We start from the raw sequence: 27,201 nt of genomic DNA, 5'->3' as shown, positions 1-27,201 counted from the left end.
AAACAAAAGTTATCACAAGTCTACACATATTTCTTATTGATTTTTGACCACTTTCATTGTTAATTTATCAGAATTGTTCTCAAAGAATGGTTTTTATAGGCTGCCCAGTGTTGAGAAATTCATATCTCATATAATAATAATTAAACCCAGTATCACTAAAATAATTTACTTATGATCATTATAATATTTTCATTTATTAAGCCATCAGAAAAAATTATTCTTACCACCTACTTCAAATACTCCATTCGGTCAATAAAACTTTGCATATCCAGTCAGGCATAATGGCACAGAGCTGTAATCCCAGCAACTTGGGAGACCAAAGTAGGAGGATTGCAAGCTCAAGATTAGCTTCAGCAACTTAGAGAGACCCTCAACAATTTAGCAAGACCCTGATCCAAAATAAATAAATAAAAAGGGCTGGGGATGTAACTCAGTATTAAAGCATCCCTGGGTTCAATCTCCTGTACAAAAAATAAATAAAAAATAAAAAGTTTTTGTGTATCTAAGTTAGAAGAGTCTTCCCCTTACTTAGAGAGAGCAATTTTAACTCTTTTGCTTTGAAATCACCATGGCTATAACTCAATAAATCAAAACAAAACAAAACAAAAAAGCTGTATTGACTCCAGTAATAGGCAAGTTATTATCTAGAGATTTTTGGCATGATGTGGTCCAGGTAGACTGGGAATGGAGGAAGTCTCAGCGTGCCAGAGCATCAACCCTGTAAACATGTAAGAAGACAGTGGCAAGTGCAGGGCCTGCTCCACGTGAGGGCTGCGGACAGACAGCTCGGCTCCATTCAAAGTTCTTTGGCAATTGCCTCAGTGATTGTGTGGCCACAGTTGCATCACTTATTCCAGGTTTTGCTCTCGCCCTTCCTTGGCCTGAACTACTGTATTCGTCAATGAGTGCTAACCCACTGCTGTAACAAGCAGCCCCACATCTCAGCAATCTCAGCAGCTAACACCACCAGGTTCGTGTCCAGTGTTTCTTCTGCTTGTCCCCTCCCTGCTCTTGTATGCAGGACGCCCACAGTCCCTTCAGGTTGTCCTTCTCTCTTCAAAGACAAACACAGAGCATCAAGTTTCCTCAGGCTTCGAATCTTCTTGACTTTCCCTTCTGCTCCACCCAGAGGAAGCACTCTACATTTAAGGGGCAGGCAATCTGTAAAGATCATCTATCTGTGCCCACCCAGAGGATCTTCCTATCTGAAAGTCCAGGGTGCTATGCAACATAATAGATACCATGGACCAACAGCACATCATAGTCAAAGGGCCCAGAAGTTGGGGGGACGTCTTTAGTGGGACATATTGGAAATTCTGCCTCCTACAGTGACAAAATAAATACAAATAAATATTTGCAATGTTATTATGAGGCAAGCATAAAGTGATCAATGTAGATAGAGAGTCTAGCAGATGATGTGTATTCTTAGTCTTCTTATAATTGATAATGTTGCCATTATCACATGATGCTTCCAAAATGATCATAGTTCTGAAATTCTATGTGGCTCAAGTTTGGTTTCAGTTTCTTTTACAGGACTGCTAGATACAACTTCTCTCCTTGAAACATTCTTTGACAGATTATTAGCATTGTTTATCTTCACTTCTTTAACTTTGAGAATGTATTCTCAGACTGCTAAAATGGTATCTGCATCTCTTGGCCACTTCCCATAATATAGAGCACATCAACATTTTTCTCATTAAAAAATGCTTCACTTAAACGTTTCCTGAGTCTAATAGAATGTTATTAGTAAGACTGAGCCAAGTCTTAGAAAGTGATGCATTATGTAGTTTAGAGCACTTGTTTCATTGCAAGGGACACTTACTCTAGTACTAATAAAAGTGGCCTGTAGTTTTCAATGTGTTGGCTTGTATTAACCCATTTGTAACTCATAAAAGTCAAGTGGGTCACTAAAGCTAGTGTAAATGTCTCCTTTTTTTCTTTCTTTCTTCTTTTTTTTTTTTTTTTTTTTTGATTTACAAACAAGATGTATGTCTCCTTTTTAAAATAAGAAATCTGAGGCCCTTTGATCAGGATCTTATAGGACTAATCTCACAGGTCGATGGCATCATAGTAATTACCATAAACCAAAAAGATACAAGAAATACCAGAATCAAAGAAAAGATCTTTCACATAGTCTCCTTCAAAGGTTCAATTAGATAGCAGCAATAATAGCAGTAAAGTAGGAACAACAATGAAAAATCACCTAAACAAGGCTGTACAAGTTTATTCTGTTGATTTTAAGGTGCTTTAGGGTCACCACATAAGTCATAACATATAAAGATAGGGTAAATAAGACCTATGACTCTTCAGTACTTTGCTAAGAGTACATCCTTGTATCATTAGAAAAATACAAAATTAGAAATATGTTTCAAATTAATATGTGAAATGTGTATTTTAAAATGTTCATCGAGTTGATCAAATTCTTATTGCAAGCATTTGTCTTGACAGGTTTCAAATTTCCTTTATAGTCGTCACAGGCTATAATCTAAAGTATGAAAAATGACAGAAAAAAGAGACTCACTGAATTTAAAAAGGTTAAAAAATGAATTAAAACAAAGCAAACACTTTGTGTGCTGCTGGGTAATCAGTTGATTCCTCTTCCTCTAAAATCAATAATATGTCTTAATTTCTACTTCACCTCATCAAAAAGACGAGAAAATATTCCATATTTTGAAGTTCAGGAGAAGTTAAACAATCTCCATATCATCCTCAGAAATGTCAACAATTCTATCATAAATGAGTTTTAAGCCTAATACTGTGTAGACTGGAACTCGTTTGCTGGTCCCATGGCTGTGTGGTCTGGTTAATCTCAGCTCTATTGTTGCTCTTACTGAATCTACCCCCGAGTTCCATGAAAGAGAAACATTATTGAGAAAAGTTATGACATGAGTTTGAAAAGTATTTTGTGCTATTCAGAGGTAAGGTATATTAATGCTATAAAACACCATCTTAAAAATGAGCCACAGGCTAAAAGAGAAGCAGATTATTTGCAGCTCTAAGACTCTTCCTGCGGGAGAAGCTTCCACCGCACTGAAGGATCAAGTTCATTATCAAAGTCATCCAGCTCCTGCTCCTTGGAGAGCTCCAGGAAAACCTGCAAGGGAGGAAACAAATAAATACAGGGGAGGGCTGTCACCTGCCTTCTACAGCTTCAAGCGCAAAGGGCATGCACATCCCTGACACTCAGCTCCATGGATGATATGAAAGCACCCAGCCAACCCACCTGCTCCAGGGTGGACTGCGAGAGGCTGTACTCCTCCAGGTGGAAGCTCTGCTTGACTGCGGAAGGGTGAAAATACATATGGGTTTGTATACTTTTTATTCGGGGAATTTTCTTGAGTCATATCCCAAAAGCACATACGAGAAGATTTTAAATACAAAATAAAAGGTAATAAATATTCTTAGACAAAGTGTGAAAAAGCATATGTACCATATGCTTATCTAATAGGAGGGAAATACCGCCCCATTTTGGTAGAGGTTTTGGGCAGAGGTACCTCAAGAATGGAAGACACTATCAAGAGTTCCAGGACACCTGTGCTAGCTAAGAGACGGGTTCCCTCTGTGCTGAAAAACTACCATGGGCCCCTCGAAATCTTCCCTCACTCTTCTCTGCCCCACAGACTGACATCAAGAGCTGTCTCCCAGTGGGTTCTAGCAGAGGAAACACCAGCCAGAGGGACAGAGAAGGGAGGTCATGGCACTAAGTGTGTCCCTTGATTGAAGGTGGTAATTTCCACACAAATCTACTCCCAAGGTCAATTCTCTCTCTCTCTCTCTCTCTCTCTCTCTCTCTCTCTCTCTCTCTCTCTCTCTCTCTCCCTACTCTCGCTCTTGCTCTTGCTCTCCCCACCCCCCTGAGGCCCCACACATCAGCTTATGAGTCAAGGAGAGAACAGAGTAAGAAGAGAGAGAACACTGACTCTCCATATTCCTAGCTACAAATCTCCGCATTGGAGGCAAGTCTGACGTGGGCGAGGCACATGACCCTAAAGTTTGGCTGGAGTTTCCATTACCCAAATGTGATCTGATGGTGAGGAAGAATCTAGGAAGGACTGTCATGGGGCATGCATTTTCCTTGCATGTTACCCAGACTAGCTTGCTCAATAAATATATTGCATCTGAGAATGTAATGGTGTCTAATGACATCTGGATAAAAAAAAAAAAATGCTGGCTCATGTCTCCACAATTTGCACTTTGTGTCATCTTCACACAGTAGGATAGGACTGTGATTTTTTTTAAATAATGCGTGTTTTCCCCTAGATGAGAACCTTAAGTTTCAGCAAATTAAGCACAGTGGAAGGAATTTGGGATAGGAGAGGAGATTTTTTTGAAAGAAAAAAATTTAGAAGGCTTTTAAAGAAGAGGCTGTGTTGTATTCTTGGGAGACAGCTTTCCTGGAACATCAATCTTTCTGCTACTAATCCATTATAAACATTTCCTGTTGATCAGAGCCCGCTGTGGGAATCCTGCCCATCAGAATGATGCAAAACTGATCAGTGAGCCAAAGTGATGGTATAAAATATAGAGCATAGAGTTGGGGTAACCAAAAGGATGAGAAAGAGAAAACCTGATTAGGTAATTCTAATGCTGTCTCAAGAAGTCTCTTTAAGAGCTGGAAAGTCTGAGACCTCTAATGAAGGCAGGTAGCAAGCCAGAAAGCACAGCCCAAGAGGAGGCACAGGGAGTCTGCAGCTCATCTGGTTTCTTGCACTAACATGACAGAAAACAAGCCAGCTTAGATCAATGTGTATGCCAAGACCAAAATCCAAGGGCCCAAGAACGAGTCATGGATTAGCCCACGTGAGCAGAGAAAGGAAACTTTCATCACTATCTGATGCTATCTAAGAATACCTCAAGATAAAAAACAAATCAATATTCTTCTGTTTGTATGAATCAAGGATGCGCCAGCTCTGACTGTAGATGGTCTGTTTCCTCCAGTGCCTTATTCAGCGAGGGCAGGGTTTCTAGACCTGAGCCCTGATGACATTTCTGTCAGATCATTCTTTCTCGTAGGGACTGACCTAGGCCTTGTGGATGCTCAGCAGTCTCCCTGGTGTTGACCCCCCAGTTGTACCCTGCCACCTTATGGCTACTCAGGAAAACCAAAAGCACCCCCAGATGTTGTCAGATCCCCCCGCCCCTGCTGAGAACCACTAGATTAGAAGTCTCAGTGGTTCATTTATGAGGTAATATCACAATTCTTAATGTTTTTTTTATTGCTGGTTTGGCTTTCTTCTGCTTCTCAGCATCTCCCCTCTAAACAGCCACTTGCCTATCTCCAGTTTGAAGAAAGCCTGGGACAAAGGTCGCACATCCTCAACAGGCAACTTATAGACCAAGAGGGAGGAGAACCTGCAAAGGGAAGAGCGGGAGGTTGAGCTCCAGGTTTCCAGATCAGGACCTTCGATGGGCACATGTCTGGAAAGGAGCAACAGTCTTGTCAACATTTTGTTTAAATACACGCAGTGCAGGGCTTTGGAGACAACCCAAGAATAAATTCTCTTTGACTAATGAAAAGACAATCCACTACGAAGAAATTGGGAGGCAGGGGAGAGATCCATAGTATCTATGCCTCAAGCGGGGAGAAACAAGATTACTTCTGCTGCTTCTTAGTGTAAAGAGAAGAGTATTTAAACAAAAAGCACCAGGTTCAGCCACAGTGTCCACCACTAGCTATTATTATTACCTAACCTACCTGAGCCTCAAATGCCATTACTAATAACAACCCAGAAGCTAAGAGACACCATTCACTGAGCTTCCAATGAGACCTAGAACTGGACCATGGGCTTTATGCAGGGCATCTCCTTTAAGAGAGGATATTTTAGCCTCCAGCAAGAGCCATGGAGAGGACCCAAGCACATGTATACATCAGTAGCAGGCACAGTATAGAGGTCCCACAAATGCTACTTCCTTTACAAGATTCTGCCTCTAACTCAGCACTTCATTGTCTTCTTTTTCTCCTGTAGCAGCCCTTGGAACAGAAGGCTTTCTGTAATTAACACAGTCACAATTATTGTAGAGTTTAAAAAAAAAAAAGGAAAAAGAATGACTTAGCAAGGACCTGAGCAACTTAGTGAGACCCCGTCTCAAAATACAAAATAAATACGGGCTGGTGACGTGGCTCAGTGGTTAAGCGCCTCTGGGTTCAATCCCTTGTACCAAAAAAAAAAAAAAAAAAAAAAAAAGAATGAAGCAATAAAGCTTCTATTTCTCACACTTTTAACAGAGGGGCTGAGATAAAACAAACAACACCTGTGTCTACCTTTCCTGCCTTGCAGCCTGGGGGAAGAGCCTCAAGATCTCCGCGTGGAGTGATTCCACGTCCTCCGGGGTCTTCACCTTCATCTCCAGCAGGTAATCTTTGCCGAATTTGCTTTTCAGGTGTTGGATGGAACCGATACACCTGGAGGCCGGGGAGGAGGACGTCAGCGAGGTAAGGGGAAAATCTACTGCCGATGCTCTTCGGCCTCTGGAGGACCCAGGGTGGGGGGCCCACACAGAACCAGGATGCACCAGCTCCTCACAGTGGACGATGTCCTTCTACCAGAGTGTGTTACCTGGGGGCCGAGCGTGGCCTAGACAGGTACTCACTTCAGCCGTCCGGACACCATGATGGCCACGCGGTCACACACGGCCTCCGCCTCTGCCATGTAATGGGTGGTCAGGAGGGCACCCCTCTCCGAGTTCCTAAAGGTGGCCCGGATCGCCTGCCTAAAATTAGGTCAAGGGAAGTGATATCTAAAGCAAATGCTCAAGGCATTGTGGAATTTTTAGAAATTTCCATTGATGCATGTAGTGAACATTGAGACATTGAATTTGGTCCAGAACGCAGCCTAGACCAAAACCAGGATTCTCGTTAGGATGAAAGGCATGGAAGTAACCGATCTATTGATTAGAGCTTATAATTTAGAATGTGGTTTGGACTAAACGTAGAGGATATTGGGTAAAAGGTTGGGAAAATGCTGAGTTTTGGGAGTATTTATGAGAAGGTGGAGGAAAGAAAGACAAAAAGGGAGAACTTATATAAAATATGTAATAATCAAAATATATGCTGTAAAGGTACAAAATGCCAGATTTCAGAAATTTCCAAAAATAATTACAGAATGTATTGAGAACTTGGAGTGTTTCTTTTATCCTCCTTTATGAATTATATTTTGGTTATATTGAAGAAAGATTTATTGAAGGGTTAGTAATAGATCAATTTGATTTAAGTATGCACCGTGCATACCCAGAAGACTTAAGAAAAAAACAAAATTCTTAGAATGGCCATTAGGTTAAAAGAATGTATCTTCTTCTCCTTTATAAAACTGCTAATTGCAATATGAAATCAGATATTTTTCCCTTTCATTTGGCTTCTCCTGATAATAGATGAGTGCCTTTCACTTTCTAAGTAAACAACTTCAAAGGTCAGTTGTTACGGGATCCACAAATCCCCTTGGAGTTGCTCATGAGAATGTCTTACCACATCTGCTGCTGCCCCTCGGGGTCCATTCCGGTGGACGGCTCATCCAGAAGCACCACCGATGGGCTCCCCAGGATGCTCAGCAAGAAACACAGCTGGAACAAGGACAGCCCATCTGCCACTGGCCTGCAGGGTGCACAGAGCTACCCCAAGCCACTTTCCATACCTTTCTCTTTATTCCCTCTGATAAAGTATTCACAGGAGACTTTAGCTGGTCCTGCAGCTTGAGGGCATCCACCAACCTGAAGGAAACACAGTGAGTCAATCTTTATTACCCATGGACAATGGGAAACGAGAACAAGAAAATCAGAACAAATGCTGCAGTAGAGAAATTCGTAGTCAAGAAAATTTTCCTACTATAGTCATCAGAGTGGGAATAGCTTTGGAATCTCCTGAGATACTGCTATGGCATAGATACAGTTTGTCCCCAAATGGTTCATGTGTTGGAAGTTTGGTTTCTAATGTGGTGATGTTAAGAGGCAGTGTGTACTTTTAAAAGGTGTGTCTTAGTGGAAGGTCCTTAGGTCATTTGGGGACATGGCCTCAGAAGGAATTGTGGGATCCCCAGCTCCCTCTGGTTTCCTGTCTGGCCATCTGACCCTCTCCCTCTTATGCACATTCCTGTCATGTCATCTGCTGTTAGGTCCTCACCAGAGGCTAAACCAATGGGGCTGCTCAGTGTTGGACTTCCAGGCTTCCAAAATACGAGCTACTTTTTTCAAAAGAGGTTGACCTCAGGTATTTCGTGCTAGTAGCACAAAACTAACGAATACTTCATGAACCATTCATGGTCAGCACCCTCATATTTTCAATGACTTCTTTCCATATTGGCAAGAATTAGTAAACTTCATCTCTCCAGGCTTATAGGGAGAAGAAATGACAGTGAACTGGGTTCTAGATGCCCAAGACTTCTCCCACAAACAAGGGATCAGTAGTTAGAAACCCCCTTCTCTAAGTTTGTTTGAACATCATTATAACCCCCCACCATAGACAATGGGTGTGGCTCCCCGCATACTGCGTAATGATGGCCGAGGCATCCCTTTTCTTCAGCCCCTTCACGGCAGCATACACCTCCAGGTGTTCCCTCACTGTCAGGCTGGGCCACAGCACATTCTCCTGAGGACAGTACCCCAGGAACCCAGGTGTGTCCCCTCCGCTGCTTCCTTTCAAAATCACCTACACAAAAAAGTTCATTCTTAGATACTATTCCAAATTGTGTGCTTGTCACATGAGTGTGTGGCCTCCTCTTCACACACCTGGGCTCTGAGAGTGTAACAATAAATATGTAATCGCTTAACTTCAGAGAATAAAAAGGTGATAAAATACTCAATAATTTAAAGGGCAAATATTCCACATTGTTATAGACTATGTTACCAATTCCAATGCCAGGGTTGAATTCAAGGTTGCTTATTTGGTTGTTCATTGCTTGACTTTGTTGACCCAAAACACTCCAGAGAATAGATAATTGTTAAGTATTCTGTTTCCTCAGCAACAAATAGTTATAGGATCAATTTCACAATAAGGCAGTGGTTCTCATTCAGGAAAAAACCTCTTCCCAGGGTACTTTTCTGTTTTGGTTCTGGGGCCCGACCCGGGGACACTCTCCACTGAGCTACATCCCCAGCCCTGCTTATTTTTTTATTTTGTGATAGGATTTTGCTAAGCTTCCCAGGCTGTCCTCAAATTTGTGGACCTCCTCCTCAGACTCTCAAGTAGTCAGGGTCCATTTAGCAATGTCTGGAGACGTATTTGATGGCTATAGTTTATGTGTCTAGAGGTGGAAGGGTGTTATACTGGCATCTAGTGGGTAGAGACCAGGGATGCTGCTAAGCATCCTACTACACACAAAAATTATCCAGTCTGAAACATCACTTGTTTCAAGTTTGAGAAATCCTGAGCTAAGTAATAAGTGAAAAAACTACACTGTCTGATACATAGGAACCAATAAATGCATGATAACTTTTATTATTTTTCTGAGCCAGGCCCTGTGCTGTGCAGTAACAGCTAATGTGCTTGCTATGGGCCAAATCTAAGCATTTAGATGAATATTTTGAACTATGTTATCCTTACAGAAACTCTAAATATGTGTTGGTCTTATCATTGCTGCTCTACATATGAAAAAACCAACATGTCTATGGATTTGCACCAGGTCACAGAAGGTAAACCTGGGACCTTAGATCTATCTTCAGAATTCAAGTCCTTGACCTTGTTGCTATATTGTCTATCACCAGTACAAAAGAGGAGAAAATAAAGTAACTTCCCCCCAGAGAGCTTTTGTTCTAGAGAAAGAAAGTAAAAAATAAAGACATAAACATGTAAGTGAACACGTTAAAGGTTCTGCTTCATAATTTCAAGGAAATAACTGTGTCTAAAAAGAACATAGAGGTGTTAATTTTGCAAATAGTGTAGTCAGGAAAAAGGCTTCTGGGGAGGTAGCTGTTAAAGTCCCTGAAAGAAGATAAAGATAAGTAAGCGTATGAAGAGCCCAGAGCAGGGCAGCCTGGCCCCAAGGAGATTGGACCCAAATGCAGCAGGGGCCCACTTCACGCTTTGAACGTGACCTTTTCTGCTCCACCACTCAAGTTTATTTTAAAGCTGATGTGTTTTCGGTTTTGTTTTTCGTTCCTTTCTCTTCTCGCCCTCTCCCTCCCTAACCATGGGGAGAGCAAGATGAACCTTCTTCCCAACCTCGGCCAGGTTACCTGTCCTTGGGCACAGGAATGAAGGAATCCAGACTCAGGATGGCACCCAGGGATCTAAGAAACAGCCAGCCCTCAAGAAACAAGAAGATTCTGACCCCCGACAGGGTGCAGCTGGAGTGTAGACTCTGAATCACCTCTGTTCCCCATGGCTAGAATCACAGCCTCTTGGACAGGAGTTCCCTGTGTTTCTCCTTTGCTAGCAGAGCAATAAAACCCCTTTTTCCTTTTTCTCGAAACCTTGTCCTCATTGGGTTGGCATCAGGGCAAAAACAGTTTGGTAACACAAAGATCCTACAATGGGAAGGTGACCAAGGGTCCATCTAGCTAGGGGTAAAGGACAGTGACAATGGAGTCCACATCACGGGAGCCTCTCGCAATCAAGGCAAAGATGTGGGGTGGATTCCAAGTGAGATTGTGATGGAGAGAGTGGCATGACCTCATTTGCATTTTAAAGGACTGCTCTAGAGGCAAGAGTGGAAATAGAAAGATGATTTAGGAAACATCTGTCACCACCCCAGGTAACCTTCCTTTGTCAACACTCCCTCTGACTTTCACCTCATGTCAAATGTCAACAGCATCTTCCCTCCAAAGTGGTAGTCCTTTGGTCTCTGTCCATCATTTGACCTTGACAAGTGGAATTCATGTATTATTCTGATTTTTGCCTTGGAGTTTAGACAATTGTTTTTTTTTTACCTCTCATCACTGTCTTAATAAATCCTAGGTCTTTTGTCACTAACCCAGCATCACCATCGTCTTTAAGAACTTCGGTGTACCTACAGTATCCATTCTGTGGCTCAGCTTCCCGCATCATTTTATGTGTTGGGTCAGGATATGTCCCGGTAAGTATGAGAAAGCTTCTGTCACAGAGGCCCTCTGTAAAGTCCTATGATGTCTTCCTTGCTAATGGACTCCGAGTATTACACCAGTCACACACATCCATGATTACAGCATATAACTAGAGACGAATGACTAACTATGAAGATGTGTGTCTGTAGTCACATTAGCGAGACTTGTCATTACTCTGACTGTGGTTTCTGGTGTGATGCTGAATGAGACAATTCAAGCAAACAAGTTCTTAGGATGGACAGATCAACAGAGCAAGATCTCTGATTTCAAGATATAGATGCATTTCCATTAATGTCTCTATGTTCGACTCAATAAAGGGCACAGTATAGATAACATTAGCCATTCTTGACTACTATTCTTGGAATTACAGAGTCAATTTTTAAATTAATCCTTTTCATCTGCTGCATAAATCACACTAACTGATTAAGGGTCATCTATTCATTTTTAAGACTGTGATCATATTCACTGTAAAGTGCTGATCCAGCCAGCATTAGTTACCATATCTCTCCGTGTTTTACTGACCTGCCCTGCGGTTGGTCTTGTGTCTCCAGTTATCATCTTAATAGTAGTACTTTTCCCGGCTCCATTGTGTCCAAGCAGCCCTATAACTTCACCTGGAAGAAATAGGTGTGCTTAGAAATATGCAATCATTACAAGAATAAAAGCAAACACCAGCGGCATACTATGTGTCAAGCATAATGTGAAATGCGCTATGTACATTATTTTATTTATTCTTCACAAACACATACCCCTGATGTTATTACGACCCTCATTTTACAGGGGCAGAAGTGAGGGCTTAACGAGCATAAATATCTTGCATAAAGGTCACATAGTTTGTAAGAGGCTGAGCTGGAATTTGAAACACATTTTTATTTAAGTTGGTTGCATTTAATAAACATTTCCATGGCATGCTATTTGTTAGAAAAGAAGAACATACTACTATGCTTCAGCCAGTTCCTTTCATTGTGCAATTATTTTATTTTAAAATCTATATGGAGGCTGGGGGTGTAACTCAGTGGTAGAGTACCCTCCTGGCACATGCAAAGCCCTGGGTTCCATCTCCAGTACCACAAAAATAAATAAATAAGTAAATGAATAAATAAATATTTGAAAATAAATAAGAATAAAATCTAACTATCCATTTTAACAGAAACACTGTCTCTTATTCTGCCTGGTTTTTTAAAAATATTTTTTAGTTGTCCATGGACCTTTATTTTTATTTATTTGCATGCAGCGCTAAGGATTGAACCCAGTGCCTCTCACATGCTAGGCAAGTTCTCTACCATTAAGCCACAACTCCAGCCCTTTGTCTCTGTTTTAACAGAGCATACACAACCGTCTTCCTAGTCAAGGAGAAACCACGTCCTAACTCTAAGGAAGGCTTGAGGCAGGAAGGAGCAGCCTTAGCTGGTGGCCGCCTTGGCTGCCTTTCCTGATCTTCGAGAGCTGCCCCCAGATTCAACACCCATCCCTCCTTCACAGGTCTGGATCGCTCCCCCAAGTGTAGCTTCCAACCTTTTTTAACGCAGAAAGAGATGTTTCTTGTGGCAATTTTTTTCTTCCGTCTGGAAAAACAGTTGTTCTTTTTGCCTGAATATTCCTTCCGCAGGCAGCTGGCAATGATGACCGGTTTCTGCAAAGACAGGCCAGTGAGGACATTATCCTCACCTTCAATCAAGAGAGCACTCCCTGTGCCTTCCCACCAAGCCTTCCTCTATACAAGACCATGAATCAAACCAGTCCTCCCACTACAAACAGCCATTTCAAGCAAACTCTCCCAAGGCTGACTTCCTGCCGGGGAAGGCCTTTTGCGAGTCACAAAATCTTACTTAGGCTTTGCAATGTTTATAATGCTGTGCTTATCAAAACTATCACCCTAGGCAGGTTCGGTAATGTGCACCTGTAATCCCAGCAGCTGGGGAGGTCGAGGCAGGAGGATGGCAAGTTCAAAGCCAGCCTCAGCAATTCAGTGAGGCCCTGAGCAACTTAGCCAGACCCTGTCTCAACATAAAATGTAAAAAAGGGCTGGGGATGAGTCTCAGTGCTGAAGCACCCTGGGGTTGTTCAATCCCTGGTACTAAAAACAAAATCAAAAGACTATCATCCTAAAAACTATATCATCCTAAAAATATAAAGTATAAAGTTCATTTCTCTTTCTCTCTCTCTCTCTCTCTCTCTCTCTCTCTCTTTCTCCCCCCCCCCCCCCCCCCCTCTCGTGCATCTGTATGTGTCTATGTGTCTGTGTTTCCACTGTTCTCCTAGCTTTGTGGGCACTGCGTACCTGTTAAAGTCAAGTCACAAAGGACACAAGTAAGGGTGAAAGACTCTCAAGAGTTTTCAAAAATGAGGATTAGACAGTTGCTCTCTTTATCTGACTGGCAAAATCATCTGGTGAAGAACAGGTGTGGAGGGTCTACCTCGTCCAGGTCCAGGACGGTCAGGGCATTTGCTGTTCTCATTCTTTCCACCTTAACATCTTCGTCTTCTCCTTCAGGATCTTCTGGGTTTGGTGAAACATCATCACTTCTTGGAGAAATCCTAAACTCAAACAGCGTGATAACAATGGGTTTCCCAGTTGAGACTACATGTGGCAAAAGTACCTAATCCCCTGTATCCTGCTATCAATGATGTGACTAGATTAATGAGGAGCACAGCACAATCTCTGTTTTCCACCCACTGCCACTTGCCTTTTAAGCAGCCCAGGGGCCATCAATGAATCAAGTGGTGACACTCTTACCCTGTCTTTGCTTTTTACCCAAGTTTGATTCTCCAGGTTGGCAATAACTTTTCCTCAAATGATAAAGCAGTGTGCATCCTCCGACTAAGGGTCCTGAGGCAGGGCTGCAGGAGAAAAGGAACCTAGAAGCTGTAGTGTCATCTTGTCACTCCTCCGTCCTACCACCCATGTTAGATGGGAGCTCAGTTTGCAGGTGTTGGAGACACACCTGAGTCTTGGTGAGACCTTCCCTATAGGTCCCTATTTGAAGGTCCTCCAATGACTAGCTTCCACTTCATTTTCAAGTATCCTCCAACACAAGCATCAAGTTTGTTCCAACTGTCTCCTCAACCTCAGTGACATACTATGAACTATGATGATTCTGTATGGAACATAGTGCCTTAAAAACAATCCTGGACATTTCTTTGTACTTAGTTTAGACGTATCAAAATGTCTTTGAACAATGAATGATTTTAAAAAACATGACATTCTATTTGAATTTTCTCCACCTGAACACTGGGTCCTTTCTCATGGATTTCTTCCTGAAATTCCTTTCCAGACATCGAAGAACAAAAAGGAAAATGAAAAAATGGAGGTAAGGCTAGGGAAAGAGAAAGACAATCAAAATTAACATTGTCATAAAAACAATGATTTAATTATTGGAATTGACTGAAGGAATTTGATCAGATATAAACTTAACATTTCCACAAGGTCAAAAGACAATCTGTTACTCAGAGAAAGCATAACACAAATATAGGAAAAGGAAGTTGATACAGGTGATACTGGTACCACTTAAGAGTTTGGGCTTTACACTTGGCATGAGATGCTCATTGTAATGATGGTGGTTCAGCGTGGAAAACCTGTGTGTGTGTGTGTGTGTGTGTGTGTTGCTTCCACTACCTAAAATGTCCAAACCTTTTTAACTTGATTCAATTCAGAATCTCAAACCACACAAAGGTTGTGTCCCCTGTGTTAGAAAGTTGAGAAGGAAATATCTTCTTACTATTAACAAGGCCAGAAATAGCACGGGAGAATCTGAAGCTTCTGAGGAATCCACAGAATCATAGGAAATCTGTAAAATGAAGAGAGAGCATATTTAAATGAACCTTCCATTGTTCACGAATTTCCTTTCCTCTTAAGATAAATCAATGTCTCTTAAGTGACCTTGCCACCATCCCACCCGATTCTCCCCGTGTATCAAGGAAAAGTCGTTTTCTGACTCTGCAGAGGTTCTCCTTCTCCCAGGGTGTCTCAGGGGCCGTCGGCCTGTGCTGCCTGTAGGCTGAGGTGCTTTTACATGGAACTCTGGGAGGTGCTGTGGGACCCACTGAAACCACCAGCATGGCTGCCTTAAGACAAACTCCCCCGCTAACTTTATCTGACTTTCTCTTGTCATTTGTCCTTCCTTCCACTCTTTCCCCAGGGACTCTGGAATCCCGATATTGCTCTTGTCCTCCTACATTCAATTTTGAGAGCAATCATGGCAATCCCTTAAAACTGAAGACAAAATTCTTCACCTGGAGCTCCACAGGCACACAAAAGTGCATTTTCCCAACATCCCCAACTCTTTAGTGAGTTTAAAAAAAAAAACAAAACAAAAAAAAAAAAACTAAGGGGTCAATATTGTTTTTTGAGCTATATTTACCAAGACTTTTGTTCTGAGTATTTTTGAGCTCTTTGCATTAAATTTCTAACTGTCACAGCCATCCTCCCTCTGGAGAAAGTTATTTTTCCTTCACGTCTAACTTGCCACCACAGTGACGTTAATCATCTCAAGTGACCTTGCTGTACCTAAGTGCCTCAGCTGCCCACTTCCAATAATGGCACCCATCCAAAGTGAGTTTCGGGCTCTCTACCACCGGATTTCCTGTTTCCAGCCTCCTCACTCTAGGGTCCTTATTATGTAGGTCAGAGTTGATGAACCTCCAACCCACCAACCACTTTCCCACCGTGCATGATCCCCTTCCAGGCCCTTTCGTTTCCTAGTTTAGGATCCAGGGCCCACTGCTCGAGGCCTCCACAGATTGAGCTACTGCTCCCCTATCCTTGTCTCTGACAGACTCAGGGAGCAAGTTTTCACCCCTGATTGAACTCATCTGTCTCCTTGCCATAAAATGTACCCGAGAAGGAGAGACTATGTGAGAACTCAATTTCACTGACTTCACTTGGAAAGTAGAGAAGGGTGCCTTTCAGCAGAATCTCAATCCTATTGACCCACTCTCTGAAATATTTTTTCATACATTTTCTTCTATTTTCTAAATCACAGCCCTCCCTTAACCTCCCTTAACTCTCAGTTGAGGACCTCACCTCTCATTTCCCGGAGAAAGCAGAGTCCTTCAGAAGAGGACACCCGGTCTTTCTGCCAGCAGACCCCGGGACTCCCTGCCTCTATGCGCACGTGCTCTGGCTCTGACCTGGCCAAGTCAACGGGATGCTCCTGGCGTCTGGACAACGGCCTCCACACTTGTGCAGAGCTGCACGTCGCTGTTCCTTCTCTGCTATTCAGGGACCAGACTCCTTCGCGAGCCCTTGTCTCTCTTTCCTCTCATGAGTGTCTCTCACATCTCATAACAGCGTTGTAAAACAAGAACCAGCTACCTTCCCACTCCTCCACTCTCCTATGTCTTTGTAGCAAAACCCCCAGAAACACTTGCCTGTGTGATCACCTCATCTCAAATTCTCATCTAAGCTCACTCTTATTTGGCTTCTGTTGATACTTCCTTGAAACTAACCTTGTTCAAGATCAAGACCTTGGCCCTCTTTTCATTTCTAACTATACCGTGTAGGTTATATTATCCAGTCCCTTGGATCTGAACGCCATCTACAAACTGATGGTTCTCAAGTGTTCGCTGTAGTCGCCATCTCCCCACACCTTGACACACTGAAGTCCGTATTGCTATAGCCCGCTGTCTATTAGGCACCTGAAATCTAACATGTCCAAAACTTAACTGAAAGATAGGCATCTCTTTGGTCTCCCAGTAGGGTTTCTGGAAGCAAGAGCTATCATGAGAATGACAAGATGTCTTTGAGCTCCAGGAAGGAAGGCAGAGCTTCCTGCTGAACAAGAACATGCCCCTTGCCTGTGGGAAGAGAATTCACTCTCAAGACAGAGACTTTAAAGTGCACTGCTGAGGAGTCTGCCAGCATTTTTGCAATATTCAAGGGTTTCTCCAATGGACATATATTTCATGATCCTAGAACATGACCGGAAGTACTTACCTCAGAATAAATTAAAAGAGAACCAATCATTGTGAAGGGTGGGAGTAATATGGTGGAGAAAAGTAGTCCTAGGAATTTGTATTCATTGAGATCATTAGCAACGATGGAGAAGATGGTGACCTAAAATAAAAGCACAAGGCAGCATCACTAAAACACAGCTATCTAAATTATAGGGTATTTTCAAAAAGGGTAGAAACTTATCTCATTATGATTTTCTGTGTTCATTTCACTCCCCAACCAGTATTTTCTATCATCCTATTTTCTTTGTGACATAAGATTAGGTTACAAATCTATGAGGTAGAGTGTGAAATTGTTAGTAGCTAAAACAGTGCTTCTCAAATTCAATGGGCATACAAGTCAACTGAGGTTCTTGCTAAGATTCAGATTTTGATAAAGGAGTTTTATATTCTATATCATCTGCATTTTTACTTACTTTTCATTTCAAAATAAGTCATAGATGTCTTTTTAGGTTTAAACATACCTATGATTCCAGAGTATATATTATGTCACACCTCACTCACATAGGATGCTACAGTTAATTATTGTAAGCGTCCTTGTCCTACTGATGATATAAGGTGAATAATTTATAATTTTACCATTTGATATGATATTAACCCTGGATTTGTTAATCGGCCCCTCTTGTGTTTACATTTTCTTTTTACTTGGCATCTTTAGAAATCGTGTGATGTTTACTAAACTCATGTTTTCCTCCTTTATTTTGATGGTTACTGGTACTGAACCATCATTGCATTCTGGAATCAATCTTTTTTTTTTTTTTTTTTTGATCCTAGGGGTTGAACTTAGAGGCACTTGACTACCAAGCCACATCATCAGTACTATTTTGTGTTTTATTTAGAGACAGGGTCTCACTGAGTTGCTTCATGCCTCACTTTTGCTGAGGCTGGCTTTGAACTCACAATCCTTCTGCCTCAGCCTCCTGAGCCACTGGGATTACAGGCGTGCACCACTGCACCTGACATACTTGACTATATTTTTTACTATTATTCTTTTAGATTTACTTCTAGTTTTGTTATCTTTTTACTTAAAGAGTTGTCCTTTATTTTTCCCGGTGAATTTATCAACATTTTCTTTTTGACATTATCTTTCTTAGGTTTATTAAAGTTATGCTTTAACTGTTTAATCTAATAGATTTTTCTACTTAAATATTTAAATATGCTTTAATGATCCTTCCCAAAGTTATTTAATCATGTGCATGTTTAAATTAGTCATTGGTCCTTGTCAGTGTTGTTAACACAATTTTTTTTTTTTTTTCCTGAATTTTGTATTTTGACTTACCTTGGTTGGGTTCACTTTAACCTCAGTTAGGTATATCTTTTATATTGCTATTTATTCCTGTGTGGTTCTTTCTCTCCCCTTTTTAAAATAGGCTATTTTTATTCTGTTTTAGCTTCACAGAAGAATTGAGAGGGGTACAGAGATTTCCCAAATGCTCTGCACCCCCACATATGTCTCCTCCATTACCAACATCTCCCACCAGAATGGTGTATTTGTTAGGACTGATGAATCTATAGTGACACATCATTATAACCCAGAGTCCATACTCTACACTGTAATTTACTCTTGTACATTTTGTGGGTTTGGATAAACTTATAATAACACATATCCACCACTATAGTATCATTCAAAAATTTCACTGCCCTAAAAATCCCCCATGCTTTGCTAATTGGTTCCTACCTCCCCCTCTAACTCTTGGCAAACAGTGATCTTTTCATTGTCTCCAGGGTTTTGTCTTTTCCAGAATATCATGCACTTGGAATCATACAGTATGTAGTTTTTTCAGATTGGCTTCTTTCACCTAGTGATATGCATTTTAGTTTCCCCAAGTCTTTTCATAGCTTGATAGTCCACATGTTTTAGAGTTTTCTGGATGGACCATAGTTTATGCATTCACCATCTTGGATGCCTTGATTGCTTCCGTATCTTGGCAACCGTGAATAGTGCTTCTATAAACATCTATGTGCAGATTTTTGTGTGGTCTTCTTTTTAAAAGAATAGCTTATTAGGAGCTTCAATAGCTTCAATCCTTGAGTTCATATTTGAATGTGTCAGTCAAATGTTTCCTGGAACTACAAATTGGGTGGATCTGATTTGGAGAAGAAGAACATCCTTTACTTCCCCTCAAATACATGAAAACTGACCTACAGAATTGTGGGAGGAAAATCGGGGGGTAGCTTGAATTTTTTTCTTTTTTTCTAGTTAACTTCCCTTTATATTGTGGATGCCTTTACTTTGAAGGTTCATATATTAATAAGTATTTGATCAATCATGTCAGTTTTTTCTTAGTTTAGAGGACATTTCCTACTATTATAACTTCACGTAGATATAATTACATCATTAAAAATGATACATACATGTACCTAATGAATTCATGACACGAAAACCAAATTATTCTTTTATTGGATTAGGTTTTTCTTTGTGTCTACTTTTCAGTATTTTCCTTCTATTTGTTGTGATCTTTTTTGGGGGCAGGGGTACTGGGGGTTGAACCCATGAGTGCTTAACCACTGAGCCACATCCCCAGCACTTTTTAAAAACTACTTTATTAGAGACAGAGTCTCTCCAAGTTGCTAAGTACCTTGCTAAGTTGCCGACACTGGCTTTGAACTCGAGATCCTCCTGCCTCAGCCTGCCAAGCCACAGGGATTATAGGTGTGTGCCACGGTGCCTGGCTTGTTGTTTTGTTGTATCATGGTGATTATTTCAATCCACATCTGTAATTAGATGTCAGCCTTTTTTCAGCATGCACTCTTACTTAGTTCTGTAATTGTACAGATGGTTGGTATGTTTATATAGCTTAGAAATTTCTTCTTTTTAGCTTGGGCATACATCTCTATCCAGGTCATCATAGAGTATGATTTCTCCTGAACACTTTTCTTTCTCAGTCAACATCTGCTGATCTTTCCCTCTGAGCAATAATATGATGCAGAGTGTTGCTTTCCCTCAACATCTTTGAAGCCTGGTGGCATGGATGGATGCAGTGTGCTCAGGAGGGGACTTGCACAGCCTTTGTACTTTCTTCTGTGAGCCATGTCCATGTTTTGCATCAGTTTTCACTTACCAGTAGGTAGTGCATCTCACTGTCAGGGAGTGAGCACGCCGTTAACCTTGGGACATATCCAAATTCACGTCAGAGTCCTATAAATTAGCAAGCCCCAACATCTACCCTCTCCAGGTAAGGAGTTCTTCTCCTAAGGGTTTTATTTACCTCTGCTTGGGCTCTGAGTTCAGCCTCTTACCTAGAGACACCTATCAGTATTTTATCAGCTAACTTGCCCTCATCATTATTGCTTGTAGAGGTTGGGGTGGAGTTAGTCACTCAGCCAGTGGTTTCTTTCGTTGGTCATCACATTTCCACCAGTTTGTCTTATTTGTCCCTACTCTTCTATCAGAGATATTCTTGGTCTACATTTCTGATCAATTTCAACTTGTATAGTGTGAACGTCTCTAATGGCTCATTTTTTTTTTCCTTTTGTCCCCAGATCTTTCAGTTCTGAAACGAGTGGTCTAAATTCTACTTCTATCTTTAGAGATGATGGTTAGGTGTTTTGCCATTCTGTATTTGCTAAACAAAATATGAGTCTTGCATCTTCTTCATGAATTTTACCATTCTGTCAATATATTCATTTTTTTCTTATTTAATTCTTTTGATATTGAATTCTACTGTATCTGTTATTTGCATAGCAATCTCTAATTTCCTCTATTAAAAATAAATGCCCGTTAAGTCATTGCCCATGACTTGGAAATTTTGTAGGCAATAAATAGTGGTGTTCTATTTTTTAACTCAATCCAGAAATCACTGTCTTTTTTTGTATTCTAAAATTTGTATTTGTACATTGTATTTTATTTTTGGTTCCTTCCAGTTATTGGCAAACATGAAGTATCCTGCATATCATCCATGGGATTTTCCATACCCTTCTGGTAATACAAACACTTTAAAAAGCTATTTGCCCAGATCTACTAAAATTGAATATATGAATGCAGACCTAATAATTCTACTAGTAGGCTTATATCTCAAAATAAATATACAAGTATGCCTGGGAACAAAAACACACATAAGAAAGTTCATAGCAGTGTTAGTTCTAACAGTCTAAATAAGGTACAACTTGAATATACATCAATAATGAATAAACAAGTCGAAGCATACACATCATGAATACAGCAGCATGGAAAGTAATGAACTATTATGGTAATTATCAGCAGGTCAACTTTATAAGATATTGTGGATTAAGAGCAGATGCTTAATGCATTCTATATGATTCCTTTTTTATTAAGTTAAGCAACTGGTTAACCTATAGAATTAAAACTATGAATAATGAGTTTTTAATAAAGAGAGAGTAAAGTTGGAATGGGGGTTGGGTGCTTCCAGGGTCCTAGTTATGTTTTATTTCTTGATGTGTCTGGTAGTTTTATGGAAGTGCTTACTTTAAATATTTTCGTGTGCTTAAAATATGTGTGCTTTTCTGAATGTAAGATGTACTTTTCAATTAAAAATTATTTTTGAAAGATCGCTTTGGTTAATATGTGGAGAATGATTTACAGGAAGCAAGAGTAGAAACAGACCAGTTACAAGCCTGTTGCAATACTCCAGGTGAGACATGAGGAAAGCTTGGACAATGGATGCAGCGGGAAGGATGGGACCCACTGAACAGACTGGGATACATGCATATGGATGGAATGTGGGATGAGACAGACAGGAAATAAGGATGATTCCAGATTTTCAATATGAGCAATTTGCTGGGTGGATTTTTCAGCAATAATGTGACCTATTGGAGGCAAGGAAAAATAGGATTGAGGAGATGATTATGTTTCAGATACAGGATCATTGAATTCCCTTGCAAATATTCAAGTGACATTAAGTGAACTGTTAGGGCTAAGAAGTCTCGCTCAGGGGAGTCTCTAGCTCTGGAAACAAGTTTGGGGGGGTCATTGTTCGCAGATGGTCTATATCCATACATACAACACATTCTATATATGTCTGTGATTATCTTAAAGCAGTTAGAATTTTGTAGAGAGCAATATTACTTTACCATTGTGGTTAGTACAAAGACTAAAATATATACTGCTAGAGTTATTTAAAAACGTTCAAAAATCAAGCAATTGTAACTATTAGCATACTTACAATTAAGAAGAAAAATGACCAAAGGCCACTATTTTTTCTGCCATTGCGAAAGATGAATGAGATCACATATATCAAGAAAACAAGAGATGAGACATATCCAATACTGCACAGGATCTAAAAGTAGAAATATTTAAGTTGGGCAGGGTAAATACGATGTAGGAAAATATGGGTATCCCTCAACTTTTCAAAACTATAGCAAAAATAATTTGAAGTTCATTGGTTTAAAATCAATAACATTACTACTTTCATAAAAAATAATCTAATAAAACTATTTCTTTTGCCACTTACCTGAATCAATAGGTTTTGAATTATAATTATAATCTCTTCTGGGCTCAACACATAATCCATGATTTGCATTATAAGGAGAATCAGGAAGTACAGGGGAATATCCACTAGTGCCTGTCCAAACCAGTAAGCAGAAGGGTAGAGGCCTGAAATCCATAGCTGGGAATGAACTTTTTTCTGGTAAAGAAACAGAAGAATCATCAACAGGTACAGAAAATCTGAGCCTAGGGAAATGGTAAACGTATAGTCATGAAATAATTCATTTTGCTGTATTGTCTTGGTAACTATTATCCCGGTTGGCAAATGGCACTGCCACTTACCACACTCCGACTTCGGAGGTATGAATAGTACTGCCAACTGCATTATGATTCAGAGTCTGGAGGAAACAGGCACCAGCTCAAGCGGCTGACCCTCCATCAAGAAGCAGTCCTTGCCTCAGCGAGAAGATACCTCTTCCTTTCTTTCCAAAGCTACTCTTTCCTTAGACACGAAGACTTGCAAATTGCAAAGTTCAACAGAAGTGTGTTTACAACTGCCTATAAGATTCTTAAAATTTATTTGGAATATAAACAATGCATTTATAATTGGTACTTTATTTGCAGTCTAAGAAATGGCCATCTAAGTAGTTAATTTCACTTAAAAAAAGACTCCTTGGGTTGGCAATGATCAAGACTGCTTTTAAAACAATGCCCTCATGGTCTTTAAGAAAACCATATTTTTCATTATTACATTGTGAAAATTAGTGAGTGGACTTTGATATCATGATCCACTGCCAGTCACATGGTTACAGTGATTGTCCAAAATACAAGTCTTAAAAAATGTAACTTGGACTATTTAAAAAGTAAAGCATAAAGACCATTGAAATTTTAGATCTAAAATTGAGTCTGTATAATAAAATTTATTGGGAAAACATGGAATACAAGTAAATATTCTGGGAAGGACAGTTCATCTGAAAGGAGGAGACAGGAAATCAAATGATGGGGAGGGCACGTTGTTAGAAAGCTGATGTTTCCTATTCATTAATTTGCTTAATATACATTTATAGGGTTTGCACCATGTGGCTGGCTTTGTCTCGGTCACAGGGCTCTTATGGAGTGTAAGTTACAGAGGAGAAGGGAATAAAGGCAATAAGCAAATTGGTATAGCAACAGCTACATGCTAAAAATGTGTAGGTGTTCAGAAAAAATATGGGGTGAAGTCAGAGAGGGTTTCCTTGTGAAATGATACATGAGTGCTGTCGGGGTAACCTAGGGTTACCTGGTAACAGGTTGGAAGAACTTCAGACAGAGAAAAGGCCCTGCAGTGGGCAAAGGCTGACCTTGGAGAAAACTAGAAAGAAGCCAACGTGGCTGGAGCACAGTTATCAAAGTGACAGTGGAATCAGGTTGGAGTAGAAAGATGTACTTGGGTCCAGATCACCATGGCTGGACAGGGGGCGGGGATTTTGTTGTTGCTCCTTAGTACAGTGATGGGATCCCAGGCAGGAAATTAACTTAAACCAGGTTGTGCTTCTAGGTTATACATAAGTTTCTGAAAGTAAATATCATAGACTGGCTATGAAGGAGAGAGACAGATAGGGGTTGTGGGGGGAGAGGTGTCAATATCATGGGGTTGTTAACTAAATTTCAAATAAATGACATTTTGAGTATAAGTATGTCCCACGCAATATTGGGAACATATGTACGGCAAGAAATTATCCCTCATTTATCTGATTTTGGAAATTCAACTGGATAACTATAATTTTGTTTGCTGAATCTGGCAACCCTAGCAGTAATAGCTCCTAGATTTCAGGCAAGAGTGAAAGAATGGAAGGCGATCCATTAATTATGGAGATAAGTAACCATGGAGGATGTGGAATTTAGAGGAAACTATTTCTGCTTTGACGATGTGTATTCCTAGTGGGGAGGATGTCAAGCAAATGAGAAAAGATTCAGATACCAACGCATGCCATGCACAGATTTTCAGAATGAGCTCATATGGAAGTGATGGGGTATCCATTTTGGACTAAGGAGGGAAAGGGTCTGAGCCAAAGTAATGTTTGTGTTGAGATCTGGGTGACAAGAAGTCCCCTATAGAACAACAACAAGGGGGAAAGAATGGAGCTAGAAAGAATGTCTGAGAACCAGAAGAAAGGGTGGAGTTGGCAGAAGAGGAGACTGCAGTGAGGAAGGTGGAGAAACAGATAAGAGAGAGACCATGCAGGGCTCTGCCAGACAATGTAAATAATTAGAGCTTGATTCTTGCTTCAAAGAGAAACTATGGGAGGCTGTAAAACAAAATAACGAGGTGATCTTGTTTAAACCCATGAATGCTCACTCTCGCTCTGTGAAATTAATTGACTGTACATGGGTAGCTACTGCAGTGGTCCAGAGGGGAATGATGATGAATTAAACTAGGCTGAATCACGGAGACAGAAAGAAATGGTGGATTTAACACATCTTAAGAAGTACTTAAAGCATTCACTGATGGATTGGATCAGGAGCTAAAAGACAAAGAGAAACAAAGATCACTCCAAAATTTCATGCCAGAGCAATTATAGACAAGAGTATCATTATAGACAAGGCGATGGACAGATCTGGTGAAGAAAATGAAAATTTTCTTTTACCCATACTTGAAATATCAATTATTTATCTATGTGAAAATATCAAGTAGGCTATTTTATATATAGAAGTTGAGAATTCTGGAAATAACTAGAAAGAGCCCCAGAACTAAACCCTAAGCATTTGAACATCAAGCATTAACACTTATGGGAAAGCTACTCTGTGCTAGGTATTCTTCTGAATGACACATAGGAATTATTTCACCACGTAACAAAACCTATTTCAAATAGATGTCACAATTATGCATTTTATAAGCGATAAACCAAGGCAGAGAGTGACTAAGGAACTTTCAAAATCCACACTGTTTAATAATGGAAGAATCAGGATCTGAATGCAGACTCAAGAAATAAAAAGGGGGGCTAGGGGGTGAGAAAGATTGACCAGAGCAGTAGAAGAAAATGGTGAAAGAAGAGAAGATGGGACAGTATTTTGTGTTGCTCAAGAGTCAAGATGCTAAAGACAGGGAGAATTTAGGAGCAGAACAAATGAAAATAAATGCAGACCCATCAAAGACATCTCCGGAACAGTAACAAGGCTCAGTGCCAAGCACCAGGCGACGGGGCCAAGAGCCTGGTGGAGGGAAATGGCTCTTTCAGAAGAGAGATAGAAAGATCATCATAGGCGTCTTGAATTTTATAGAAAAGCAACATAGAAAAATGAAACTTGAAAAGCACAATCTTTTTCCAACAATGTCAAAGTGTTGTGGTGAGCCAGGCAGGGCTGTTTAACCCAGTAACTTTACCACCAAGTGGAAAGTGGAAGCCACCACAGAGAGAGGGAAATGATTACGTCAGGAGGCAGTGTCTACCAATGAAACCATAAGTGACACACAGTTAAAAGGTGTCATTCCCTGCAGGCTGGTGATATTTCCTAAGCTGCTCTTTGTGAGGTCTCATGTTTAATAAGTAAAGTAAAATTTTCTTCATACTTTGACAACCTATTATTGAAATGCTCGAGTGTTCATTGTATCCGGCACATAAATTAGATGCACCACTTCTATGTATATCTGTGTATCTCATAAAGGTCTAAGAGGATTCCCTAGACATCGCAAGGCTTGTCAACTCTTCTTACTTTGTAGTCTCCGATGCTGCTCATCGCGATGTAAGGAGTGAAACACGCAACCATTGGTAACCAGAAGAAGGCGCCACTCAGGTACTGGTACTCAGAAGGCATCTGCTCCTGAAATCATGCAGATCGTGGTGAGCAATAGTAAGTGGGCATCAGGTTCATTTGTGCAGTCTTAACTCCATCAGTCAAATAACCGAATTGGGCTAACTGCTTGAAACACTTCCCCAGGTCCTCTTTGCAACTTCTCATTCACATTCATTTTCAGTCCTGTGGTGCAGTAACTTGGACATTTTGAACATGTATCTTGAGGTACTTATGAAGAAGCAAGCTCAACCAGATGATATGAATTGGATAAGGTCCCACAGATAGTAACTTCTGAAACAGTCATGAAACTTCTGCTCACTGACGCATGATTACAGCATTACAAACACTGAAACATGAAGGTTCATGTTTCAACAGAAAACAGAGATTGGAGATCATCAACGAAGGGGATATTTTTCCTACTTTCATAAATTGGTGTTCAATCAGCTCAGTTCAACATTTACGGTGAGACATTACATTTATAATAAGATATTCCCCTGGTTCAGCATAATGCAGAAATAATAAATTCAAATGCCTCTGGGGATCTGGCAGCAATAAACAAGGACTTGAATGTTAGAAGAGTAATGGACTTTGGAGAAAAGTAGTCAGCACCCATGTTTAAATGATTGAGGTTGGTTTACATTATCATGCACTCTATTATGTGTATTTTTGAAACTTGACATAATAAAAAGTTTCTATAAAATACAAAAAAGAAACAAGAACTGTTTCTATGCACCTTGCCCTAATTCAGCTCATCCCCTAATCTAGTCAAAGCTGTATGTTTTTTTACCAGAAACTTCTTTCCAAAGGAAAATAATGTTAATAGCAAGAATGAGAATAATTTATTAAGCACCTATAGTTTTATACATTTATGTTTTATCAATTGGTCTTAAAATAACTTGCGTCAAGTTGTTTAAGACATTAGTTGTGTCAACTATGTCCAACTAAATAGTGACAAGATCTAAGACCCAAAATCATACATTTTCTCCAATTAGCCATACTTTCATTGCTCCGTTTATCCAAACTCATCTGAATAAGATTTTAATGTTTCATAATCAATACCAAATAGTGTGTTGATACAC

General features: G+C 40.3%; 1 protein-coding gene across 2 annotated transcripts in view; it reads right to left on the bottom strand.

The window, feature by feature from the left end:
* Positions 1-1,797: 1,797 nt before the first annotated feature.
* Positions 1,798-27,201, bottom strand: part of ABCA9 (ATP binding cassette subfamily A member 9) — a 60,854-nt gene continuing 35,450 nt past the window's right edge. For both annotated transcript variants that reach the window (XM_079130245.1, XM_079130246.1), the window contains 17 exons: positions 26,042-26,149; positions 22,374-22,547; positions 22,086-22,199; positions 16,946-17,065; positions 14,730-14,798; positions 14,236-14,327; positions 13,428-13,548; positions 12,526-12,643; positions 11,533-11,624; positions 8,478-8,638; positions 7,629-7,704; positions 7,463-7,557; positions 6,592-6,711; positions 6,263-6,403; positions 5,273-5,352; positions 3,224-3,279; positions 1,798-3,094 (listed from right to left, as the gene is read on the bottom strand). In XM_079130245.1, coding sequence (XP_078986371.1) covers positions 2,996-3,094; positions 3,224-3,279; positions 5,273-5,352; positions 6,263-6,403; positions 6,592-6,711; positions 7,463-7,557; positions 7,629-7,704; positions 8,478-8,638; positions 11,533-11,624; positions 12,526-12,643; positions 13,428-13,548; positions 14,236-14,327; positions 14,730-14,798; positions 16,946-17,065; positions 22,086-22,199; positions 22,374-22,547; positions 26,042-26,149 — 1,836 coding nt within the window. In that variant the 3' untranslated portion in view covers positions 1,798-2,995. The remainder of the gene's footprint in view (positions 3,095-3,223; positions 3,280-5,272; positions 5,353-6,262; positions 6,404-6,591; positions 6,712-7,462; positions 7,558-7,628; positions 7,705-8,477; positions 8,639-11,532; positions 11,625-12,525; positions 12,644-13,427; positions 13,549-14,235; positions 14,328-14,729; positions 14,799-16,945; positions 17,066-22,085; positions 22,200-22,373; positions 22,548-26,041; positions 26,150-27,201) is intronic.

This window comes from Sciurus vulgaris (assembly GCF_902686455.1).
Source record: "Sciurus vulgaris genome assembly, chromosome: 3".
Classification (NCBI taxonomy): Eukaryota; Metazoa; Chordata; class Mammalia; order Rodentia; family Sciuridae; genus Sciurus; species Sciurus vulgaris.
Note: the sequence above shows the minus strand (reverse complement) of the source record. Positions and strands in the feature narration are given on the sequence as shown.